Source organism: Cavia porcellus, unplaced genomic scaffold (genome assembly GCF_034190915.1).
Source record: "Cavia porcellus strain 051 isolate PalLab524CR breed Dunkin Hartley unplaced genomic scaffold, mCavPor4.1 scaffold_1, whole genome shotgun sequence".
NCBI lineage: Eukaryota > Metazoa > Chordata > Mammalia > Rodentia > Caviidae > Cavia > Cavia porcellus.
Window position 1 is genome coordinate 153,311,524 of NW_026947484.1, and position 23,074 is coordinate 153,334,597.

At 45.3% G+C, this 23,074-nt stretch overlaps 1 protein-coding gene across 1 annotated transcript in view; it reads right to left on the bottom strand.

The window, feature by feature from the left end:
* Positions 1 to 23,074, bottom strand: part of Gipc2 (GIPC PDZ domain containing family member 2) — a 69,356-nt gene that overhangs the window by 27,687 nt on the left and 18,595 nt on the right. The window contains exons 2-3 of the mRNA XM_063257867.1: positions 13,980 to 14,165; positions 6,691 to 6,871 (exon numbers count right to left, since the gene is read on the bottom strand). Of these exons, the coding sequence (XP_063113937.1) occupies positions 6,691 to 6,871; positions 13,980 to 14,165 (367 nt within the window). The remainder of the gene's footprint in view (positions 1 to 6,690; positions 6,872 to 13,979; positions 14,166 to 23,074) is intronic.

Consider the following 23,074-nt stretch of genomic DNA (forward strand, 5'->3'; position numbering starts at 1 on the left):
GTTCATCTGTGCTCCGTACACACCTTACACACACAATCTAAAGGTTACTTTATACAGTATTTTTAGTGTACCTGTATTCTGACTGTGACCTCCAGAAGAGGTCACAAGAGATTAGGTGTGGGATTTCCCACTTATCACATCAAGCCAGTGCTCAAAAAGTTTTGGCTTGGGGGCGCTCCACCTAAGGTAAGGAGAGCTAACTTTTACCAAAGTGTTACTACGTATCAGGGACCATTCTATAATTTCTTCCATTGAGTTTAATCATTCAAGCTTCCCAACAGCCTGAAGTTAAATACTATTATCATCATCACTCTCTGTAGGAGGAACCCAAGGCACAGAAAGGTCGACTCACTTTTCAATGTCACTTTATCACACACTCAGTACCTGGTAGAGCCCACGCACTCACTGTAATTTGTCTCATGAGCTCCAGTAAAGTTTGCACAATTTAGAGTACAAAAGGAGCACCAAAAGCATTTCTGGGTTTTTTGGTTTGGGTTTTGTTTTCTTCTTTCTTGGCTAGAAATAATATGAACAATAAAAAAAATTACTTTTTAAATGTTTCAGATGTCTGTCTGAGAAGTCATGTAAAATTTAATAGCCAGAGTTTATCTCCTAATGTCAAGTAGGCCCTGCCTTAGAAATGAGCACAACATTGAAGCTGAATCATGAAGATGAGCCTGAGATTTCCAGCTATGAATGACTCACTTCACATACTTCACATCCTATTCTGATGGTCACACTGCCCGGAAACAAAGGCTCTAAAACAAGACAGAGCACATCGTTACCAAAAATCTAAACCCAAAACAAATGTTTCAACTCCCTTCCTCATTGTGAAAACACAGAACTATTTCACTCCTCCTTCTAGAAACTTCCATAAAGGGCAATGGTCACAAATTAGACATGTTCTCCAGGACATGTGAAGTCAAGGTTCAGTTCAGCAAAGCCGCATGAAAGCTTCATTGATTTAACAGTTCTTTTTCTGAAACAGAAATGTCTCCTAGGAAAAGGAACCAGTTGGAGCAGTGTGGTTTTGGATAGTCCTTTGGATAGAAGAGTGAATTTTCATAGTCTTGGGAAATGTAGGTTTTCAGGGCAAACTGCAGGGTGGAGCTCACTGTGTGCCTTTTCATTGGCAAAAGGGGAAAGGAGGTGAGCCATGCCCTACAAAATACCACAGCAGACATCCCAGCTGATGCGTGATGCGGCCTGGGAAGGCTGCCACCGCACAGGGCTGGCAGAAGGAAAATCGGGATCAGTAAGCAGCTGAGCAGGAGAAACCATGTGAGCTCTGGGAGAGAGGTCTCATTACACGACAAGTTTTCAACAAGCGAGTCATGTAAACTGGTGGCTTTTTGCTGTGAGTCATAGTAAGAAACATACACATTATATTATAGCCATACATAGTCACAAACATTTGTAACCAGAACACTTACATTTCCCATGTGCAAAGCCCTGTGACACTTTTAACTCTATTTATTTTGTATTTAAAACACACTGGTTGAAGACTCAACCAGTGAAGACTAGTGATTTAAACTCTGGCCAGCACAGAGGACTCTGAGGGTACAGAGGGTTTTTAAGTGGCCTTCATCTCCCCCCCCCCCCCCCGCCTCGCCCCGCAGAGCCCGGAAGCCTCCTTTAAAGCTGCAACTGATCAACTCCCTGCTCTGGGGACAAATGGCTTGTTTTTCAGGCCTCTGGGTCCACACCTCCTCTCACAGGTATACCAGTCACCCCAGATGAGGACCCATCCCAGTGACTCCAATTTAACTTAATTACCCTTTTACATATCCTTTATAGCTCCAAATACTGGCCCATTCAGGACTACTGGTGACTAAGACTTCCACATATGAATTCTAAAGGTCGAAATTAAACTATAATAACCTGCTACACCGTGAGTTCCTCAAAAGGCAGGAACCATAGCTTTGTCTTCTGTCTTACCATTCACTGCGCCTAACAATATCTAGAATGCAGGAGATTCTCTGCAAATAATTTGAGGGATACACACATAATTGCAGGTTCTGTGTACCCAATCGAAGTACTATGTATCCAAACCCAATGGTCAGTACCAAGAGAAATACCACCCTACTTCTTCCCTGAAACAAAGTTTAACACTGTCTTCTTTTCTACCCAGTCTATTGCTAAACAGTTATGAACAGACACTCAATTACTAGAAGAAAAATAAACATTCTTAAGGACACCCTTCTTCCTCCAGATCTATTCCAATACTCCCAGACTGGTGGCTCATCATACTCGGCATAAGTCAGGTTCAAAGTCAAGAGGAAAACATAGAAAGGAGGAAAGTAGACGTCGTTACAGATGGAAAGACCATCTAGGGATGGAGGGAATGGGGGGAGGGTCAAAGAGAATCAAAAAGGACTAAAATGTGGGATGTACAACCACCATGTTGAATGTGTTCATTATATATCACAAACATGGACTAATAAGAGAACAAAGAAGGAAAGAAGGAAGGAGGAAGGCCAACATCAAGGGAGTGGGGAAGAAATCAAGAGAAAACCAGCCCTGCTCTGCCTGTAGGACAAGGTGTCACAGCTTAGGAGAAATTTTAAATGGACACCTGCTTCTTTCTTACCTGAAAGAATTTCCCCTCATTCTGTGAGATTTGGGGTGGGGCTATCAATCACACAGCCTGTTGATAGTTATCCAATTGGGTCAGTTTGAGTAATCAAGTGATTGGATCAACATAGTTCTCGGTGTGGCTGATGGGATTTCCAGAAATCAGAAGACCCCACTCTGGGTGTGAGTGGCACCAACCAACAGGACGGTGGCCGGAATGGGACAAAAGGGAAATGAAGAAGGATCACTGCTGCTTCTTCAGAGGCGCTCCAGTCTTCACCTTCACCTTAGACAGCATCTCCTGGCTCCCAGTACTGACTCTTCTGCCTCCATCACAGACCCTCCAGGCTGTTGATGAGGACTCAGACTCGAACGTGAAACTACACTGAGCTTTGACCCTGGACGGAATCCCCCAGATGCCCTGTGCACAGACAGTGCTTTTGCTCTCTTCTATACCTCACTCTGGGGGCAGCCACTGCCAGCCTGCCTTGTAAAGCCTACCATATTTATATGCCTTGCATTAGATCTGCTTCTCTAGTGAGCACTGACTGATACAGCCTGCCTTCCTCACTGTCAGAAAGAACATATGACCTAACCAGATCGCCTCTCTCTCTCCCCTACGACTTTGAATCCTGAATGGAGTGACATGAAGACAAAAAATAATTGGAAGTCCATCAAGCCAGGGCCATTAAAGTCTCCTGGCACACACAATCCTGAAGGTTCCTGACCTTTCCAAGGTTTGATCAACTCTCTCGGCTTAAGAACTATTTGGCATCTTCCAACCAATGCCTGTCCATTAAATCAAAAACATTCACTCTGCAGCTCTCTATGAATCTTCAAATATATACTGACCCCTGAAGCAGGCCAAAGATGTGGTAGTAAGGATTTCCCCGCCCACGTGGAGAACTCGGGCTCACGTCCTTTATGCCACTGCAAAGCAATACACAGCTGCATTTTGGGTTCCAGTCCACATGCTTCCCCTGGCTAAATCCTTGGGAAAGCTGGTAGAAAAAGATCCAAATACTGGAGTGTGCAGCCACTGGTAAGATCCTAGGAATGCTTTAGCTTCAGCCAAAGTGGCCTACACAAACACAGATGAAATTCCGCCCCACTTAGACTGGCCCTTTCCCATGGTGGGGCTTTGAGATAACCGAGAGTCAGACAATCATAACGTTGGGATTTCTGGCTCTGAGTCAATGATAATGCCAGAAAACACAGGAAGAAAAGAAGGAAACACAGCACAAGATTAGGACCAAAAGAATCGGGGGAAGCCTGCTCCTCCACGTACCTCCTGATACATTCTCCCTCCCCAGCACAGAGCTAGGTACTGGGATGAAGCCAGAGGATAAGGAACAAGCCAACTTTGCCTTTGTCCCAGAGGCAAAAATAAAAGCAGCGCTATTAGAGCTGGAGGGCCAGCAGGGGAGCAAACTCAGAGAGGAACCTTAGGGTGGGCCCCAGACTAGAATGCGATCAAAAATTTGGTTAAAATTAATTTTTTAAATTAATATTTACAGGAAAACTTATCCTATGATCATTAACCCCCCTCCCCCCAAAAAGCCTCACTTTGAACACATTTATTCCATACTTCTTGTCACTCTCTGAAGCAGTTCTGAAGTCTTCGGTGGGTGTGCTTAGTTATGCTGTCAGGATGGTTTCCATGTCCTGAATCGATTCAAAATGTTTACCTTTCAAAATGCTTACCATTTTGACCCCGGGGGAAAATTCGGGAGTTTTATGGTGAATAAGATGAATAAAGACACAACTGTGGGGGCTGGGGATTTAGCTCAGCTACATAAGTGCCTGCCTTGTAAGCAGGCAGTTGTGAGTTCAATCCCCGGTATCGATAAAAAGGAAAAAGACAAAAAAAAAAAAAAAAAAAGACACAACTGTGATGTTTTGCTGTGAATGGTGCCAGCAGGGCACTCACCGTATTCTGTTCACGCCTCATAAAGACACTCATGAAAGAGGACTTCCAGAACTGCTTCAGAAAGTGGCAGGAAGGATGGGATGAGTGTGTTTGAACTGAGGGATGGAATCTGTGGGGGATTCATCGAAATGTGTCTTATGCTGTAATAAATTTTTAATTTAAATACACTATATTTTATATTAGTCCTTTTAGACCAGGTACTCTAACCCATAGCACCAACAGAATTCAGGATTCTGAAATAATATGACCCTATTAGAAAAATCCTACCCAAGGGCTGGGGATTTAGCTCAGCGGCATAAGTGCCTGCCTTGCAAGTGCAAAGTTGTGAGTTTTAATTCCCGGTACCAAAAAAAAATAGAAAAGAAAAATTCTACCCAGGGTGCTTTGCAAATGGGTCCATTAAAGTCATGAGACAACACAGAGCAAGTCTGAGAGCAGTGAGGTACATGAGCACATTAACTACATCTCATGTCTCTGATATTAAAGGGAAAAATAGAATCATGGGATAAAAAGAGCTAAATGCAATGACCTCTGTAACGGTCAAGTCTATCAGCAACATGTACCTAGAGGAAGGGGAAACAACAACTTTATACAGAGACACAGGGACCAAAAAAGGATTTACATGCATTCAGCAGGGAAAAAAAAATGGAAAGATTAACTCCTGAAAATAGATTATGCATTAGAGATAAATAGTATATTCCTGGTGTTGAACCAGGAATAGCTTTGATTTACAAAGAGTCTAAATCAAATAAGACCACTTATCAGAGACCACCTATACCCTATCAGTTTATACTCCATGCCATCTGGGGAGCTGGACAGTCAAACAAAGCCTTTACAAAGGGCATGGTGGTATACACCTATACAATAATCCCAGCACTCAGGGAGGCTAAAGCAGGAGGACTGAAAGTTCCACTCCTACCTGGGCAGCTTAGTGAGGTCCTTTCTTTAAAAAAAAAAATTTTTAAAGAATTGGGATGGAGCTCAGTGTGAAGGGCGTGGTTCAATCCCCAGTACCAAAAGGTAGGGTGGGGGTGGGGGAGCTGCTGGAAGGAGCCTGCTGGCCTCCAGGAGCGCAGCCACTGCACAGCCCAATCACAGCTGCCACAGGGATGGTTCTGCCAGGGCCCTCCTGAGGCTATGCTGGCACAGGCACCCTCTGGTTTGCTTTTGCCCCACTGAAGCTGGGGATTGAACCCACGGCCTTCCCACAGAAGTAGCTGGAATGTGTCACCCACTGGCTAATGAAAATGTCATTCCCCAGACCCATTGCCTGCTCCCACCATTTCACTGGCTGCCCGGAGAAAAGAGCAAACAAGACAGAGGAGAAAGAGGGTTTGTGCTCTGGGAGTGAAGGGAAGAAAACAGGGAGGGCAGGGTGGTGGCCAGGCAAGGGTGGCCTGGAATGATCCTACTGAGAATGTTTCCACTCTGATGAACACCAGGCTTCAACTGATTTATTAAAATAGTGCTGGGAACCCAGGGGCCAGCACATTCTGCCACTCATGAGGGGACCCACAAGTTCAAACAACAGTTGGAATCCAGCTGCCTGACTAGGGGCAGCCAAGTACAGATGGCACTTCCAGAGGAGCCGTTTCGCACTGCCCCATAAAGAGCCCTTTAAGACACCCTAGGTAATCATTTCAATCACCAGCGCTGTGTACAATGAGCATCGCTGCTGCAGAGGCCAACAAATAATAGTCATTCACGGAGTGCAATCCAAACCTTCACTGCTCAGCAAAAAGAACACAAGGCAGCATGCCATCCCCCGAGACTGGGACCGCACATCACATGCAGCCACCAGACATCTGGCTTTGGGAGTCCACGGGCTCTTTAGACAGTATTGTTCCACAAGGCAATCTGTTTTCTTTCTTTCTTATTCCTTTAGTAAATGTTTTCCTTGTGCTATCGTTTTCTACATTCTTACCAGACATGTTAGGTACAGCAATGTGTTGATGTATTAAAAGTACATGGTGGGACTGGGGATTTAGCTCAGCGGCATAAGCGCCTGCCTTGCAAGCAGGCAATCATGAGTTCGATCCCTGGTACTGATAAAAAATGAAAAGGACCAAAAAAAAAAAAGTACATGGTAACACATGACAGTACTCACTTCCCTTAGGTAAGACAAAGAAAGACATTACACATCACACGCACACACATGCATGCACACGCACATGCTACCAACTTACCGAATGCCTTCTTGGGTTCTACTAACTTCATAGTAAAGAGTTCCTCTTTTTTTAATTCCTTTAACTTCTTAGCAACCTCATAGTGACGCCATCCAACTATATTTTCTCCGTTTATGGATTCAATATGATCCCCCACACAGATCGTCTTAACTGAGTCAATAATGCTGCCACTCTTAATTCTCTGAAAGAAAGAAAATTAGTGGTAATACAAAAACAGAGCTACATGACGTTCGACCTTTTATGTTCTTGAGTTATCATATACAACATCCTGACATATTAACGATGTGCTTTAATACGTGGTGAGAGCAGGGTGCGGCACGTGCACCTGTAATGCCAGCTACTCAGGAGGCTGAGGCATGAGGATCATAATTTCAAAGGCAGTCTGGGCAATTTAACAAGACCCATTCTCAAAATAAAATAGAAAAGGACTGGGCTGCAGTTCAGTGCTGGAGTGCCTGCCCAGCAGGCACAAAGCCTTGGAGTGAACCCTAGTACAATGATGATAATAACAACACCAACAATACCACTAGCAATAAAGAACAGTCATCTGACCTCCAAGCACGCATCTTCCTTATTACTCAGCACTCTAATACCTCACAGTCATCTCTTCCTTGGGAAGCTTTGCCTGACCTTCCCAACTCATGTCCCTGAGCCTGGGTAAAATGCCACTCTCATCCTATGATGAACTTTTTCCTACCGTACTGCCCTCCAAGCCAAGGGCTTTACACTTGTTATGTACTTAATCCTATCAACTTCTCCAAGGCATCACTGATCAGGAAGATTTAAACTTGGGAAGATCAAGTGATTTCCCTGGTTCAACACCCCACAGTGCAGGGTTCATTTACCTCCCCCTGTCCATTGCTAAACTGCAGTACCCTTGGGACAGTGAGGGTCTTCTTCACCATCGTGTGTCCTGTGCCTCGCATGGCACCTGCACAGAAAATCCCTCTACAAACGCTTGCTGGATCATTTCTTTTTTTTTTTTTTTTTTGGGGGGGGGGGTGTCTTTTTCCTTTTTATCGGTACCAGGGATCAAACTCACGACTGCCTGCTTGCAAGGCAGGCGCTTATGCCGCTGAGCTAAATCCCCAGCCCCGGCTGGATCATTTCAACATGAGGCCGACCAGAGAAGCCTCCATGTATCTGTGCTGGAGCTTTTTCCACAGACTACATTTTGTCAACCTCACTTACTTACACTCTTCAGCCTCCCCCAAGAGATATGATCCCAGCTAAGACGACTGATGCTGAGTAGCAGGCAGTATGCCTAATATTTTGGGAGTCAGTGAGAGTAATTTTATATCATCATTTGTTATAATATATTTTAGATGAGGAGAACTTGAAGCTGGTCTTTCTTAATACTTACTTCTCTACAGTGCATTTGTTGTGCTGAGCCTCAAATGAGATCTAAAATGTCTAAGACAAAAGGGCTTTAGGAGCAGGAAACCCAAGGGTAACAGCCCTCAAGTGGACAAGTTCTTCCAAAGTGACAAGGGAGGGAAATAAAGGCCAGGGCCTCAGGATGATGAGCCCCTGGTAGGGAGGCAGAATGGACTTACTGACGCCCACCACTGCTGTGCCCCAGCGTGTGATGTGATCTGCTCGTCACTCTGTCCCAGAGTCAAGAGGGACTCAGCTCATCACCCCAGCACAAAGGCTGTCAAAGACGACTCTGCAAAGGTTGGGCATCTTAATTTTTACATTTTTAAAATGTATTTAATTTTCTTTGTTCCCTTCTTTCTTTCAGTGCTAGGGATCAAATCCAGGGCCTCATGCATGCCAGGCAAGTACTCTACCACCAAGTTACATCCCTGGAAACCCTTGTATTCTAATATAGCAAAATGCAAAATAAAATTTTTTAATCCTCAATTTTAAAGAATATTATCCAGGCATGGTGCACACATCTGTAATACCAGCACTCAGGAGGCTGGGGCAAGAGGATTGCTGCAGAGTCAAGACTAGCCTAGAGGGGGCTGGAGATTTAGTTCAGCGGCATAAGCGCCTGCCTTGCAAGCAGGCAGTCGTGAGTTCGATCCCCGGTACCGATAAAAAAGGAAAAAGACAAAAAAAAAAAAAAAAAAAGACTAGCCTAGAATAGCAAGAACAGTGAAAAATAGCAAGGATAGCAAATACAGCAAAATAAAAAAAAAATTTGCCATGTTATAGCAATTACTAACATGTTATATGAAAACAATGTGATACCAATTTAAACCGCTAATTAATATTATAAACAACTAACTATAAAACAAAGAAACCAAAAGTCCCATAATCCGACTGGCACTGTTTCATTAGAAATCCATATTAGCCTCACACAGCTAACAGAAACAATGGTAACCACACCATATCACCCAACAAAACTAGTTTCTAAATGGCCACATAAAAATAAGATGAAAAAGAGATTAAAGTCTAACAAAAAAAAAATACCTATAAATGTTCTGTTATATAACTGTGCTTAAACTGTTGAAAATTTGAAGGTCTATATTTAACTGACGTTGTACATTTTTGTGCTAACTTATCTCCTGATACATCTTGAAACTATTTTCCTTTTGCTCCAATATACAAATCCCAGTGTTCTACCACGCGTTCCTTTTAGTTTTTAAGATCTAGTGCTGTAGTTTTATTTTAAAATGTTAAATACCATGTATAACTCCTACCACTGAATAGAAGATCAGAATATCGGCAGTCTTCTCCAATGCATGCATGCACATAGCTGGAAAAGCCAACAGCAAAGTGGCCTAGATGAAGAAAGAATGCTCAGTATCCAGTTGGAGGAAGAAGGCTGGGTACCCAGATGGAGCAGGAAGGCTCAGTATCCCAAAGGAAGAGGAAGGATCAGTACTTGGACGGAGGTGGAAGGATCAGTACCCAGATGGCGGAGGAAGGATCAGTACCCGGATGGAGGAGGAAGGATCAGTACCCGGATGGAGGAAGCATCAGTACCCGGATGGAGGAAGAAGGATCAGTACCCGGATGGAGGAAGGATCAGTACCCGGATGGAGGAGGAAGGATCAGTACCCAGATGGAGGAGGACTGTAGCGCTGCAATCCAGAGTCCAGGTCGCTGGGAGGGAGCCGAAGCAAGTGCAGGTTTTAGAGGCAGCAGAGAAGGATCTAGGATGTACAGAACGAAAACCAACAGAAGAAACTTGGGAAACAGCAGCAGAAGATGGCCCAGAAGCCAAGGTGGAGACACTGATTATTGAAGTTCCTGAAAACTTGGCTCCTATGGGTGAAAGAGAGGACAAGCAATGGAGGTGAGTTTCTGAAATATGACAACACTCATGAAATATGACCATCACACAATCGCTGGACATCAATTCCTGAAGTTGGTAAGAGTGCTACTCAGGCCCAAAGAACCAAGAGTGCCATGCTTGTATTTACACGAGCACTGACACTGTTCTCTGTCGGGCTCTGGAGACCAGTGCTATAAAGGCAAAGACTCAGATAATTTTTGGAAGGCAGGATTTACGTTGCTAAACACAGGCCTCCGAACCGCAGTGCCTTCTGCTTTGATCACCTAGCAAGAACTTACCTTTCTTCCACCCAGAGGGGACTGGGGATTTAGCTCAGTGGCATAAGTGCCTGTCCAGTCCTGAGTTAGCTCTCTGGTACAAAAATTTTAAAAAAGACAGCATGTCTTCTCCCCAGAGACATCAGTGACACCAAAGGATGTGCCACCCACCCTAAACCTTAAGCAGCAGACTCAAGGTTTTGTTTGCTTTGTTTTAGGATTTGTTTGTTTTTAAGACGAGGTCTTACTATGCAGTTAGTCTGGTCTTACACTCACTGTGTAGCCCAGGCTGGCCTCATACTCACAGTGGTCCTCCTGCCTCAGCCTCCCCAGTACTGGGGGTAGGGACCTGTACCTTACACAGGCAAAACGAGCTGCATGACCAGCCAAGTTCAGCAGTGTTGAGATTTGCACTGCTGAGCTGCCCCATGCTGTCCTCAAATGACACTCGGGTCACAATAAAGTAATAGTTTTACAACTATAAGTAGCTCCCTCAGGTAACCCTCACAATAAGACGATGGAAGAAAACGTACTGTTTCCGTTAATGATTGAGAAAACCAATATACAACGATCATACAGCTTGGTCAAGATAAAACAACTAATCAACACCAGACCTGGATCTCAAACAGAAGTGACAACAATCCTGTCAGCAAACAGCACTTTGGGAGGCGAGGCAGGAGGGTCATTAAATATGAGTCCAGCCTGCACAACTTAGTGAGATCCTCTCTCAAAAATTTCAAAAGGTAAGGGGATGCAGCTCAGTGTGAAAGCCCTGGGTTCAAGCCCTAGTACCGCAAAAATAAATAAGTAAATAAATATCAGATGTAAAGCAAAAGGTCTCTGGTCCCACCTGCAGTTCTGAATTATTACTGCCCAAAGTGATCAATCACCTTTGAGCTCTGAAATTTCCTTTCTTGCCGTGCCAAAGAATGAAGCCAGGGCCTTTGAACTAAGCTACATCTCCAATCTTTTTTAACTTTTTAGTAGCCAGGTTGACCAGGCTGGACATCTAGTTGTGATCCTCCTGCCTCAGCTCCCAGAGTGCTGGCCTGACAAGCATGTACCACTGTGGCCAGGTGAACTTCGAAGATTTTTTTGGTTGTGTTTTGTTTTGTTTTCAAGACATGATCTCACTATAGAGTCAACACTGGCTTTGATTGACTATGTAGTCCATGTTGGCCTCAAAGTCCCAGTGATCCTCCTGTCTCAGCCTCTGAGTGCTAGAATTACAGATGTGCACCACTATGCTCAGCTTTGAAATTTCTTTTTTTGACAACTTCTGCCTTCCCACTTCCTGTTTTCTCACTTTCACTAAAACTGTTCCTGAATATCACAGCCTTTAGCTCCCATACGTCGCCTGTCACCTGAAACCATCCCATTTGTTCCGGCATTGCAGACTTCTGTTCACAGACCCTCATCTCCACCCTCAAACCTTCTGTTCCCTCAACATCCTGTATTTCCAGCCTTGCTGAAGCTCAACACAGACTGGATAAACAAAATCTTAGAAATAGATAAGGATTGTATTCCTCAGACTCACAGTGATCCTCCTGCTTCAGCTTCCTGCATGCTAGAACTATAGGTGTGCATCACCACCTTTGGCTTATATTACTAGCATAATTTTTGTACTTGTTTGAAATTACTCTTCTGATTTTAAAAACATTTTATCAACTATGTGTATACAGTATGATATGAATTTTTTAAAGTGAATTCTTGTGTCAGTTGGATGGTGCTACACTGTGTGTGCGTGTGTTACTGGGGACTGAACCCAGGGCTTTTTACATGCCCTTTTATTTTTTATTTTAAGACGGGCTCACTAGGTTTCTCAGTTATCCAGTCTAGGCTCAAACTTGGGATCCTCCTGCTTCAGCCTTCCAGAGTACTAGGATCACAGACACGTAGCCACTACACTTGGTTCACTTTCTTCTTGGTTACCAGGTCCTCTGTGGCCCCAAGACCAGTGACCAGTAGTCTGAAGCAGACACAGATATGACAAGGCATTAAAAAAATAACACAACGAAACACAGCCAGGAACATCCAAGGCTAACATCTAAAAGCTGCAGAACCCATCTGTGTGGACAGAGCTGCTGTTCCTGCACCTCCTGTCCTGTGCTTCCCTTGGGCAACCCCACGTGACGGTCCCAACTGCCAGCTTTTCCATTTGGTCACCCACTCAACCTTCAGCACAGTTCTCTCTCTTGCAGAGCTAAAAATAGCCACTGTGTGCAGCAGGAAGTGGAAGCACCCTTTGCAGTGTGAGTGTGACTCTCTGAAGAGGAGCCGTTCGTGATGACCACCTGGTAATCAGGGTTTGAGCAAAATAAAGGCATCTAATGCCCTGTGTTTCGTGACTCTGTCACCAACTCCTAGCTCAGGGTGTGTGAGTAGCTGGCTCTGGAGTCAGCCTTCTTGAGCTCAAATGCTAGGTTTGTCCAGCAGTAGACCTTGGACAAGCCTAACCTACCCGATCTTATTTTTATACCTGTAACACAGGGGTTGCTAATACTGCCTGCCCTGGGAAAATCTCACAGACTTCAAGTTGGACAGATTGGAAAATGACATAATGTATGATTATATGACCTTTGAGAGTGAGCTAACAGTGAGGAGGTCAGGAGGTGGCTACTTTTTGGGTAGAAAAGTACTAACCAGGAAGGGCTCAAGAGCGAGTTGTGGACAGCACTGGTACGATTTCCATCAATCTGGATGTTGGTGTATCAACATTCATGAAGCTGTACATTAAAAATCTGCTGTGCCTCAAGCCAGGTATGGTGGCACATGCTTGTAATCCCCGCACAAGGAAGCTGAGGCTGGTGAATTACCACAATTTCAAGAACAGCCCAGGATACTTGGAGAGTTTGAGGCCAGCCTGGACTACATAGAAAGACTCTGTCTCAAAACACCAAATGTTTAGGGCTGGGGATTTAGCTCAGTGGCTCAAGCTCTTGCCTGGTAAGTACAAGGTCATGAGTTTGATCTTTGGTACAAAAAAGTCCAAATTTCATTAAAAATGAATAAAACTGTATCTGTACTGAACATGTACAAACTTCTTTTCATCATGCCCTCAAAAATACAGTGCAACAACTCCTGATACAACTTTACATTTTGTTGGGTGTTACAAGTAATCTAGAAATGATGTAAAGTACACAGAGGGTACCTACAGGTTATATGCAAAGTGCGATGCCATTTACATAAAAGACTTGCATAATCAGACTGAAGCATCCACAGGAGCTTCAGGAACAAACTCAGCCACAGCCAGGGGAACAAATGTCCTTGTTACAACCGGGTTATTTTCATTTTCCTGCTCCTTAGTTCTTATGTCTTCATACCATCCCCAACTTCTTCCTCTTGCCTTTGCAGTACTGTACTATCTTCTGTAATTAACTACAGAAATCACCCAACCCAGATCATGCAGACAAGCACTTTTAAAGAACCAAATGAGGAACCCAAAAGTCTGTGGCTGGAAGCAGCACCAAGTCCCAGGGACTCAGCAGACGGGAGGCCACAGACCCAGAAGAGGGAAGCGGCTGGGCAGTAGGCTTTCCTTTTCAGGAAGTCCCGCACTCCAGGGGAAGTTTAAACCGAAGCAAGGAAATGCAGCAAAAATTTAAAAACCAGAGATGACTTTGGATATTTTTTAAATTAAAAACGAACCATTACGAATTCATGCTTCCCTGCTGACCGCCTCTCTCTCCAAAGGTCGTTTGACCCTGTATGTTTTCTTAAAGGCCATCCTCACTTTTGAGGCCACCTGTCGTCTCTTTTGTTGTGTTGCCTTGTGTTCTTACCTTGATAAACGCACAGCCAACACCATTGTCCGTAATGGTGATTCCAAGAGAATCCTCAGATTTATATACATTCACTTCTTTTTTTAGTCCTTTCACGTGGGCAAATATGAAATCTTCAAGACCTAGTTGCCCTCCTAGGAGTCTCTGCATGTCAATTTTAGGTGTGTTTAAAGTGCAGTACAAGATCTGCCAAGAGAAAGAGGTATTTTAGGTCAGTTTCCATTAGGAAAATATCTCAGTTGTGAATTTATTTAAAAAATTATGAAATGAGGGGCTAGGGATTTAGCTCAGTGGCATAAGTGCCTGCCTTGCAAGCAGGCAGTCGTGAGTTCGATCCCTGGTACCGATAAAAAAAAAAAAGAAAAAGACAAAAAAAAATGAAGTTTCTTAAACTACCATGTTATTTCTAGCAACTAGAAGTATAATCATTAAAAAAAGAAATAGAATTATTGGGGCTGGAGATTTAGCTCAGCGGCATAAGTGCCTGCCTTGCAAGCAGGCAGTAGTGAGTTCGATCCCGGTACCGATAAAAAGGAAAAAGACACACACACACACACAAAAATTATGAAGTGAAAGAGTCCATTATGATGCCAAAGTCCACATCATAAAAGGTATGGAAATGCAAATCAAAACGATGCTTGTAGGGAATGCAAATCAAAGTTTACACTGAGATTCCTTCCCCCCCAGTCAAGGGATACGAAACAATAAACACTGACAAGGGTAAAGGAATCCTACACTGCTGGTGTGAACATAAATTAGTACAACCACTATGGAAATCAGTATGGGGTTCTGCAAAAACTGAAACTAGAACTGCCAAGTGATCCAACTGACCCACTCCTCGGTACACACCCAGGAGTTAAGGCAGCACACTGTAGGGCACCTGCATAGCCATCGTTATGTGGCACAGCTCCCACCAGCCAAGATACAGAACTGGCCAAGATGCCCATCAATAGAGAAACAAATAAAGAAAAGGGAGTGTCTCTACACATGATGAGCATGTTCAGCATAAAGAAGAATGAAGTTTTAGCTTTTTCAGAAACGTAGGTAGAACTGGAGACCATGTTAAGTGAAATAAGCCAATGCAGAAAGACAAGTATCATGTTTTCCCTAATTTGTGGAATCAAAAAAAAAAAGAAAAAAGGAAAAGATGGCATGAATGTAAAAGATGGGCTATTATTGCACAAGAGGAAGAGGGGAAGGAAGGGCACAGGGAGGCTGGAGATGAGACAGATACGATAGCATGGATGAATACACCAAATAGAACCCACACATTGTTTTTTTTGTTTGTTTGTTTGTTTGTTTTAAATTTTATTTAAGGAGAAAAAAACAGAAAAAGGGTACAAGTTGTACAGAATTTCAGAAATAAATAAACAGTAGGAAATCACTAGTTAATTACATATTGTCATCTTAGAAATAGTTGTTGAAGTTACAAAATTAAAGCATATAGAGAGGACTTTCAAACAGACTGTAAACAGTTTTGTTCAATGATCCAACAAAACTCAGGAATATGGTTATCTATCTTATACACTTAAATATATATGCAGTTATATCTTTTAGAGAACTTTCTTTTCTTTTGTACAATGACAATTACACATTTTGGGTTTTATTACTCCCACAGTTCTTATTACTTTTTTTTTTTTTTGAAGAAAGTAAAACCAAATGTGACATACCAGGACAGAGTCAGTCAAATCAAAAGGATGGACATAATACATAATGTAAAATCAAAATACAAGGTGATCGACAATGGTTACCATATGCCTCTTGTTATCTTAAAAAGAATTGCCTATATCATCAGTTATAATAAAATTGAACAAAACAGTAAAGAATAAGACCAATAAAACTAAAACATTGGAGACATTAGAGGACTTCAAAAGAAGATAATAGTCAACCAGAATGGGCGTCACAATGAATCTTATTGTCTTCATAGTTGTTGCCTATACTTTCAAACTTGGTACTATCAAGCATAACAGAATAGAGGAAAATCAGTCAAAACAAGATGGTGAGAGCAATACAGAGTTTCAAATCAAGTTAACAGGAAATCAAAGTGGAGAACCCACACATTTTATAATTAACATAACTAGGCACCAGTAACAAAAGTGCATGTTGTTTGTGGGAAACCACAAAGCTGCAGTCCCCTGAAAAATGAAGCCCTTTGCCTCAATCTTTCCCTCATCTCTCCTTCAACCCTGTTCACTGAGATACGCAGAGCTGGCTACGTAGAACCAGATTTTCCTTCATTGGCTAAAAGAATGTGATGAGTCCAGCCGAGATGCCAACATGGCTTATTGAACACACAAGCAAAAACACACATACACATGGATGGCTAGAATAGGGGCTCAAGCAAGAGCCTGTGAAATCCCAGGGCTAAGCTGGAGATAACATCTCAGTTGAGGTCAGGGGCCACCACAGAATTATAGCTTTCAGCCTTGTATACATCAGGCTATCTGCTGCACTGTTAATTAGAGGGTCTCTGTGCCTGGTGCAGAAGTGCTGTGTTTCTCCTTACAGCCACACCTGTAAAAACTTTTTCCTCCCTAACACTCTGCTGTGATCCCCACCACCTCCCTGATTGATAGCAACAAAAGCCTTGAGCTCTCGCACTCCTGGACATTTTGTTTCACAGAACTCACTGGATCATCTCAGAGTCTCAACTGCAGAATTTTTCTTGGTCTTTCTTTTCATCTTTGTGCCATACTGCTGGGTGGGAGAATGATACCCTCCACAGGGGTTTTAGTAGTTGTCAGTTGAACAGAATCTGAGGCAAATTTTCCTATAGTGGCATTAGGTAAAATGTACTAATGATTCATACAGGCCAGGCTCTGTATTAAGCAATTTACATCTTTACAGTAACCTTATAAAAATACATTGCTGTTCCCGTATTACATAGAGGAAAACTCAAGCTTGGCAACATAAAGTAATTTTTCTAAAGCCCCAAAGCCAGTACTTGTCTAAGTCAAGGAGGTCTCACTGGCCATGGCAGTGTACACCCCCAATCCCAGCACCCAGGAGGCAGAGGCAGGAGAATCACTGTGTATTGGAGGCCACACTGGGTTACATTAGTGAATTCATGGCCAGTCTGTAGTACATAATGTCGCGGTCGCTCCCGGCCGGCAGGAAAGACACACGACAAAGTCTGGCGGTGTGCAACCTTGCCTTTATTTGTCTCCGCGTGGGCCCCGCGAGGCCTCCTCTCTGCCACCAGCCCTTTCTCGCCGGTGGACTTTCTCTATCTCTCTCTGTGCTTCCTCTGTGCTTCTTTCTCGTGGCGGGAGAGGCATTTACTTTTATAGGGCAACAGTAGCCAATCAGTTCAAAGCGCGCGATGCGGGCTGACTGGCTAACATCAGTTGTTGCTAGGCAGACTATCTTACAGAGCGGGTTGTTTAAGTCGCCAGCGCAATCAGGGGGCAGGAAGCAGGCACCAACTTGGCTCACTCGATGGGAGGGGCAATCTAGCTCAGGCTCCGCTCCCACCCACAGGCCCTACGTCCGCCAAGTAAGGCGACCGGTGTCGGCCGCGGCTCCCAACATCTCCCCCTATTTTATTTATTTTGAATGAATGTATGCATCGCAGCCCGCCCTGGATTGAGTGCAGAGGCTTATGCCCTGTGTTGAGGCCCACCGTAGGCCCTTGGCTTGGACCCTGGTCGGCCGCCCCTGGGTCCGCCAAGGCCTTGAGACCCTCGTCCTTTTTCCAGGGCCAGGAGTGAACTGGACGGAACCTGGATGCACATAGGCATGCACTCATGCCCCTCCGTGTGATCCCCTCGGAGAGGCATCTAGATCTGGGCAGATTCTAGTAATCCAGCGGCTTTCGTGCAGTATGGGGTAGGGCCTGGCTTAGGTCGAGTCGTGCTGGGGAGGCACGCTCTTACCCGTCATTGACTCACCTACCCTGCTGTGTGGTGTCATTAGGGAAGGAATGCGGAAGACCCGCCACATCTAGACCCGGTCGTAGGCCAGTCGAGCGAGCCATGCGTAGGCCTGGGGGTCATTGTGCCCATCACAGGCTGCTGCCAGGGCCGCATGGGCAACCAGGCATACTTGACGCCGGGCCGCCGCAAGGCGCCCATTAATAAATGATGTGACCCATCGGAGCAAGAATGGTCCTACAAGTAAGAGCAGAAGCAAGGAGCACAGGGGACCTAACAATGGTAAAACATAGGGGAGCAAGCCATTCCAGGCTCCCCAAAAAGGGATTGTCCTGCAGTTCTTTTAGGGCTCATCTTGTTGTTGGGTCTGCGGTTGGCCCCTGGTGGAACAGGCCTGATCTTCAGTCGAGGGACTTGTCGCGTCAACCTCTCTGGGACCCACAGTGGTTTTCGTCCCGGTTCCTGCGGAAAAACACAAACCGCGCCTCAGTTCCAGCTAACCACCGGATCCGGGCCCATCCATTGTCATGCCATAGATAACCGCGCCTTTGGAGGCAGGCCTTGGCTTACTCCCCCTTTTTGTTTTTTTTTTTTTTTTTTTTTTTTTTTTTTTTTTTTGGTCTTTTTCGCTTTTTTTTTTTTTTTTTTTTTTTTTTTTTATCGGTACCAAGGATCGAACTCGCGATTGCCTGCTTACAAGGCAGGCGCTTATGCCGCTAAGCTAAATCCCCAGCCCCCGTTTCCTCGACCGGCGTTTTTCTCAGCCTGCTCGGCAGAGTAGCCGCCCATGAAAATACCGTCCGCCCCGCGGCGCAACGTCATAGGACGGCGGTCGCGACAGAGTGGAACGGGGCGTCACTTCCTGTGCCGGCTGAGAGAAGGGAGGGTTCCCTGTAGCGGCCTCTCGGCGGGGAGCCGCTTTTGGAGAAGAGCTCCAGGGCAGAGCGGATGGCTCTCTATCTCCTCCCCGCCAGAGAGCGCTTGGGGGTCCTTTTTCCTCTCTCTGCTTTTTTCGAGCGGCACACGCACACAATTCGTGGCGCAACTCGGCATAGGAGTCAAGGCACGCATGTATCATTTCCCACAGGGGGTGAATAGCCGGCGAAATATCGCCTCCCAATTCCGCCGAGGCGAGGTCCCCGCCTAACTTCTCCCATGACGGCAGGTTTAAATGCCCTGTGGGTAAAAACCAGGGAGCCACCCTATCTACCTCTGCTATGAATAGTTTCAGTGTTTTTTGACCTACCCTGAGGTCTTTAGCTTTTAAAAGCTTTTTAAGGGCCTTTACCAAGGGCCGCGCCTCCGCGCTCGGTAAATTACCCATCCTCAACCTCTAAGGGCTGTTACTCACCGCGTGTGACTTAAAGAACCCGTCACCTACGCGTGAGCCTGAGGGGAGTCTAAAAGCCCTGTAGGTGCGCGCCACCCAGAGCCCAGGCTTATCCCCAACTCACCTGTCCAGCAGCACCACGCTGGAGCGTTGCACACCACCGCCGTGTCTCAGGGTTGATCAGTCCCCATGCGGGTCACCAAATGTCGCGGTCGCTCCCGGCCGGCAGGAAAGACACACGACAAAGTCTGGCGGTGTGCAACCTTGCCTTTATTTGTCTCCGCGTGGGCCCCGCGAGGCCTCCTCTCTGCCACCAGCCCTTTCTCGCCGGTGGACTTTCTCTATCTCTCTCTGTGCTTCCTCTGTGCTTCTTTCTCGTGGCGGGAGAGGCATTTACTTTTATAGGGCAACAGTAGCCAATCAGTTCAAAGCGCGCGATGCGGGCTGACTGGCTAACATCAGTTGTTGCTAGGCAGACTATCTTACAGAGCGGGTTGTTTAAGTCGCCAGCGCAATCAGGGGGCAGGAAGCAGGCACCAACTTGGCTCACTCGATGGGAGGGGCAATCTAGCTCAGGCTCCGCTCCCACCCACAGGCCCTACGTCCGCCAAGTAAGGCGACCGGTGTCGGCCGCGGCTCCCAACAACATAAGACTAAGCAAGAAATAAAGGTCAATGTTTCATGCTTTGCACACAAATGCAGAATTTATATAACCACATGACTTCACAGCTGTGATCTCAAAAAAGAAATTTTGTTTAACTTTTCTTGCAGTTATATAAGAATATTCTAAATCTCTAAGCTTCTGAAATGTTAGGGGTGAAAGTAACCTCATAAACATCTAGTAGTGATGTTTTATCCACCTATCGTGATATTTTTCCTTGTGTACTCAAAGGTGACTCATTTCTTCAGCTCAGTGATTCTACAGCTAAAATTCATTCATTAGCAAAGAGAGAAGTCCCATGATGGAATAATTCCAAGATGAATTTGAGGAAAATGGAAAGAAATTAGACTACTAGGTTCTGTTAAATTGTTACATCTTACTTAAATCTCTGTTCACTGATGTGTAGCTACCCAGTTACAGAAAGTAAATGTGGAGGAAACAAAAAAAAAAAAAAAAGAAAGAAAGAAAAAGAAGAAGAAGAAGAAGAAGGTCTCATCAACTTCTTAGTAGCCACAGTTTTGGAGGGTCAGGGCCCATGGTCCCATAGCCCCTTCTGCTGGTCTCTAATAAAGGCTGCCAGTGGCAGCATATCATGGTGAGGCCAAACAGGAAGTCAGAGGTGAAAGGGTTTTGGCCCAGACGGGCACTGTAGCCAGGAAAGCCTCAACCGGAACCTCCCCCGCCCCTAAAGATTTACCTGTGACTCTATCACCCCCCACCCTTAGGAATCTGCCCCTGGCGCCAAACGTGTGCCAATGAGATACCTGTGCATCTCTAATGGCCCTAGGGCACTACCCTAAGCTTAGGCTACTTATATACCCCCCCAGGGGTCAGGGGTGTAGGTTATCTCTCTCTGTGTTCTCAGAATAAAGCCTCTTTTGTTTTATACTTCACATCTTTTGGAAATAATCCTATCAAGAGGGAGAGAGTCTGGGGTCCCACAATCCCTTGCAAGGGTATCTTAGTTACTTTTGTCCTCTCTGGAACACAATATCCTACATCCACAACATATAGGAAGAGAGGTTTAATCTTGGCTCACGTTTTAGACGTTTTGGTACTCGCAAGGTCTGCAGGCTCCAAGACAGGACAGCATGGCAGAGGGGTACAGTGGAGGAGAGCTGCTCATGGCATGGGGGACAGGAAGCAGAGGGTCAAGGGTCAAGGGAGGGACTGAAAAGAAAGATGCAGTACTGTATTCTGGATTGCGCCCACAGTGACTCAGTCCTCCAGCCAGGCCTCACCTTCCCACAGCTATAAGCCCCCTACAATCCAGTCACCTTCCACAGGCCCCGCCTATGATCCCATGAGGCTTTGGGGGACATCTAGATATAACTGTAAGAGAGAGCAGGGACATCTAGATATAACCATAACAGGCAGCAGGCCACCCATGACCTAAAGTGCTCCCCAGGCCTAGCCGCCTCCGCCCATATGTTCCACCACATTCTGACAGTGCCTCCCTGTGATCACAGTGGACCTTGGGAGACATGCACCTACAGCCAAACCACAGGACCATCCTCACCCCAGAGACTCACCTCAACCCTTTCCTTGGATCTGAATTCCACACTGTGCTAATTCCCACAGGAGGCTCAAAACCAGGGTGCAATTAGCACTTATCCAGGGGCTTTTTAGGACCTGTTAAAATGTGTCTCAAGAAGAAGAGCTTCATAAAATAAAGCTCTCCCTGCTACTCAAGCGAAGGTTCAAAGCTCAGGAAATCCCAGAAGAGACAAAGAAAAGCCCTGGGTACAGAATAATGAAAGCAATGAGCTGCCGCAACCCCGCCCTGGCCTCTTAGCATCCTGCTCTTCAGTGAGCCCTTATCTGAGGTGTGTTCCTGGCATGGGCAAAATATGTAGCTTTGTAGTCAAGATGGTTTTGTGAATCTTGTCTCATGTAAAAACTGTCTTGGTCCCCGAATGTAAAAAGTCAATTAAACCAAAAATTGTAAAATCAGCAGCGTCACCAGTCCTCTGGCAAAAAGCATCAGGAACGCAGAGAAGGGAAAGCCACTAGTGGAAGAAAGAGCTTTCCCAAGATCCTGTCTCCAAATCACAGCCAGTGAAAGAGAGAAATGACAAATGTAGCTGCCCCATCGTTTCTCAGTGTCTGTCAGTCACACTCATAGCATATCCCAAATACACGACAGCAATAGAACAGGTGAACGGGAAATAAAAGGTTAACACACACCGACAGTGTGACAGGACAGGAGGAAATCTTGCTCAGCCTCCCCCTCGGCACAGGCTTCCCTCAGAGCAAGTCGGAGATGTGCTGTAGACAGAGCCTCCTCCCCGGTGCTCGCTGCTCCCTGCAGAAGGTCCCTTCGGTGCTGGCAGCCAGACCCGACCCCACCCGGGCCCAGAAGGGGACCCAAGGGGATCTGTGCTGGGAATCTGCAGAATGCAGACAGGCAGGCAGGGCCTCTGCAGCAGCCAGTACCAAAACTGCAAGACTTCAAATCAGTTCTCCAACAGCAAGAGTTAAGACCCTCCCTACAGTACATAGCTATCAGCAAACTTATCTCCAAGTGTGTGACAGAAAACTACAAACTAAACACATCCTCATAGATAATGTATTAAAAAAAAAAAAAAAGTGACAGCCAAGCATGGTAGCACATGCCCAGAGTCCCAGTATTCTAGGAGGATGAGGCAAAAGGATTTCAAATTCCAATCCAACCGGGCGTTGTGGCTCATGCCTGTAATCCCAGCACTTAGGAAGTTGAGATAGGAGGATTGTTGTGAGTTCAAGACCAGCCTGGGTAAAGTGAGCTCAAGGCCATAGTGAGACCCTGCCTCAAAAAAGACAGTGAGAAAGAAAGAGAGAGAGAGAGAGAGAGAGAGAGAGAGAGAGAGAGAGAAAGAAAGAAAAGACAAGACAAATATAAGTCCAGCCTGAGCAACTCAGCTACTCAGAGAGACCCTGTCTGAAATTTGTTGTTGTTGCTGCTGCTTTGAGACAGGGTATCACTATGTAGTCCAGGCAAGCCTTGAACTCACAGTGATCCTCCTGGCTCAGCCTCCCTAGTGCTGGGATTACATGTGTGTACCACCATGCCCAGCTCAAAATCTGAAAAAGGACTACAGATATAGCTCAGTGTAAAGGTACTGGATTTAATCCCTAGTGCAAAAAAAGACACACCTTCAAAATGCAGAGATTTTACTGATTTATCCATTCATCAAATACCTCCTGGATGCCTGGTCTTTGCACAGTTCTGTGTGGCACACTAGGTGTACAC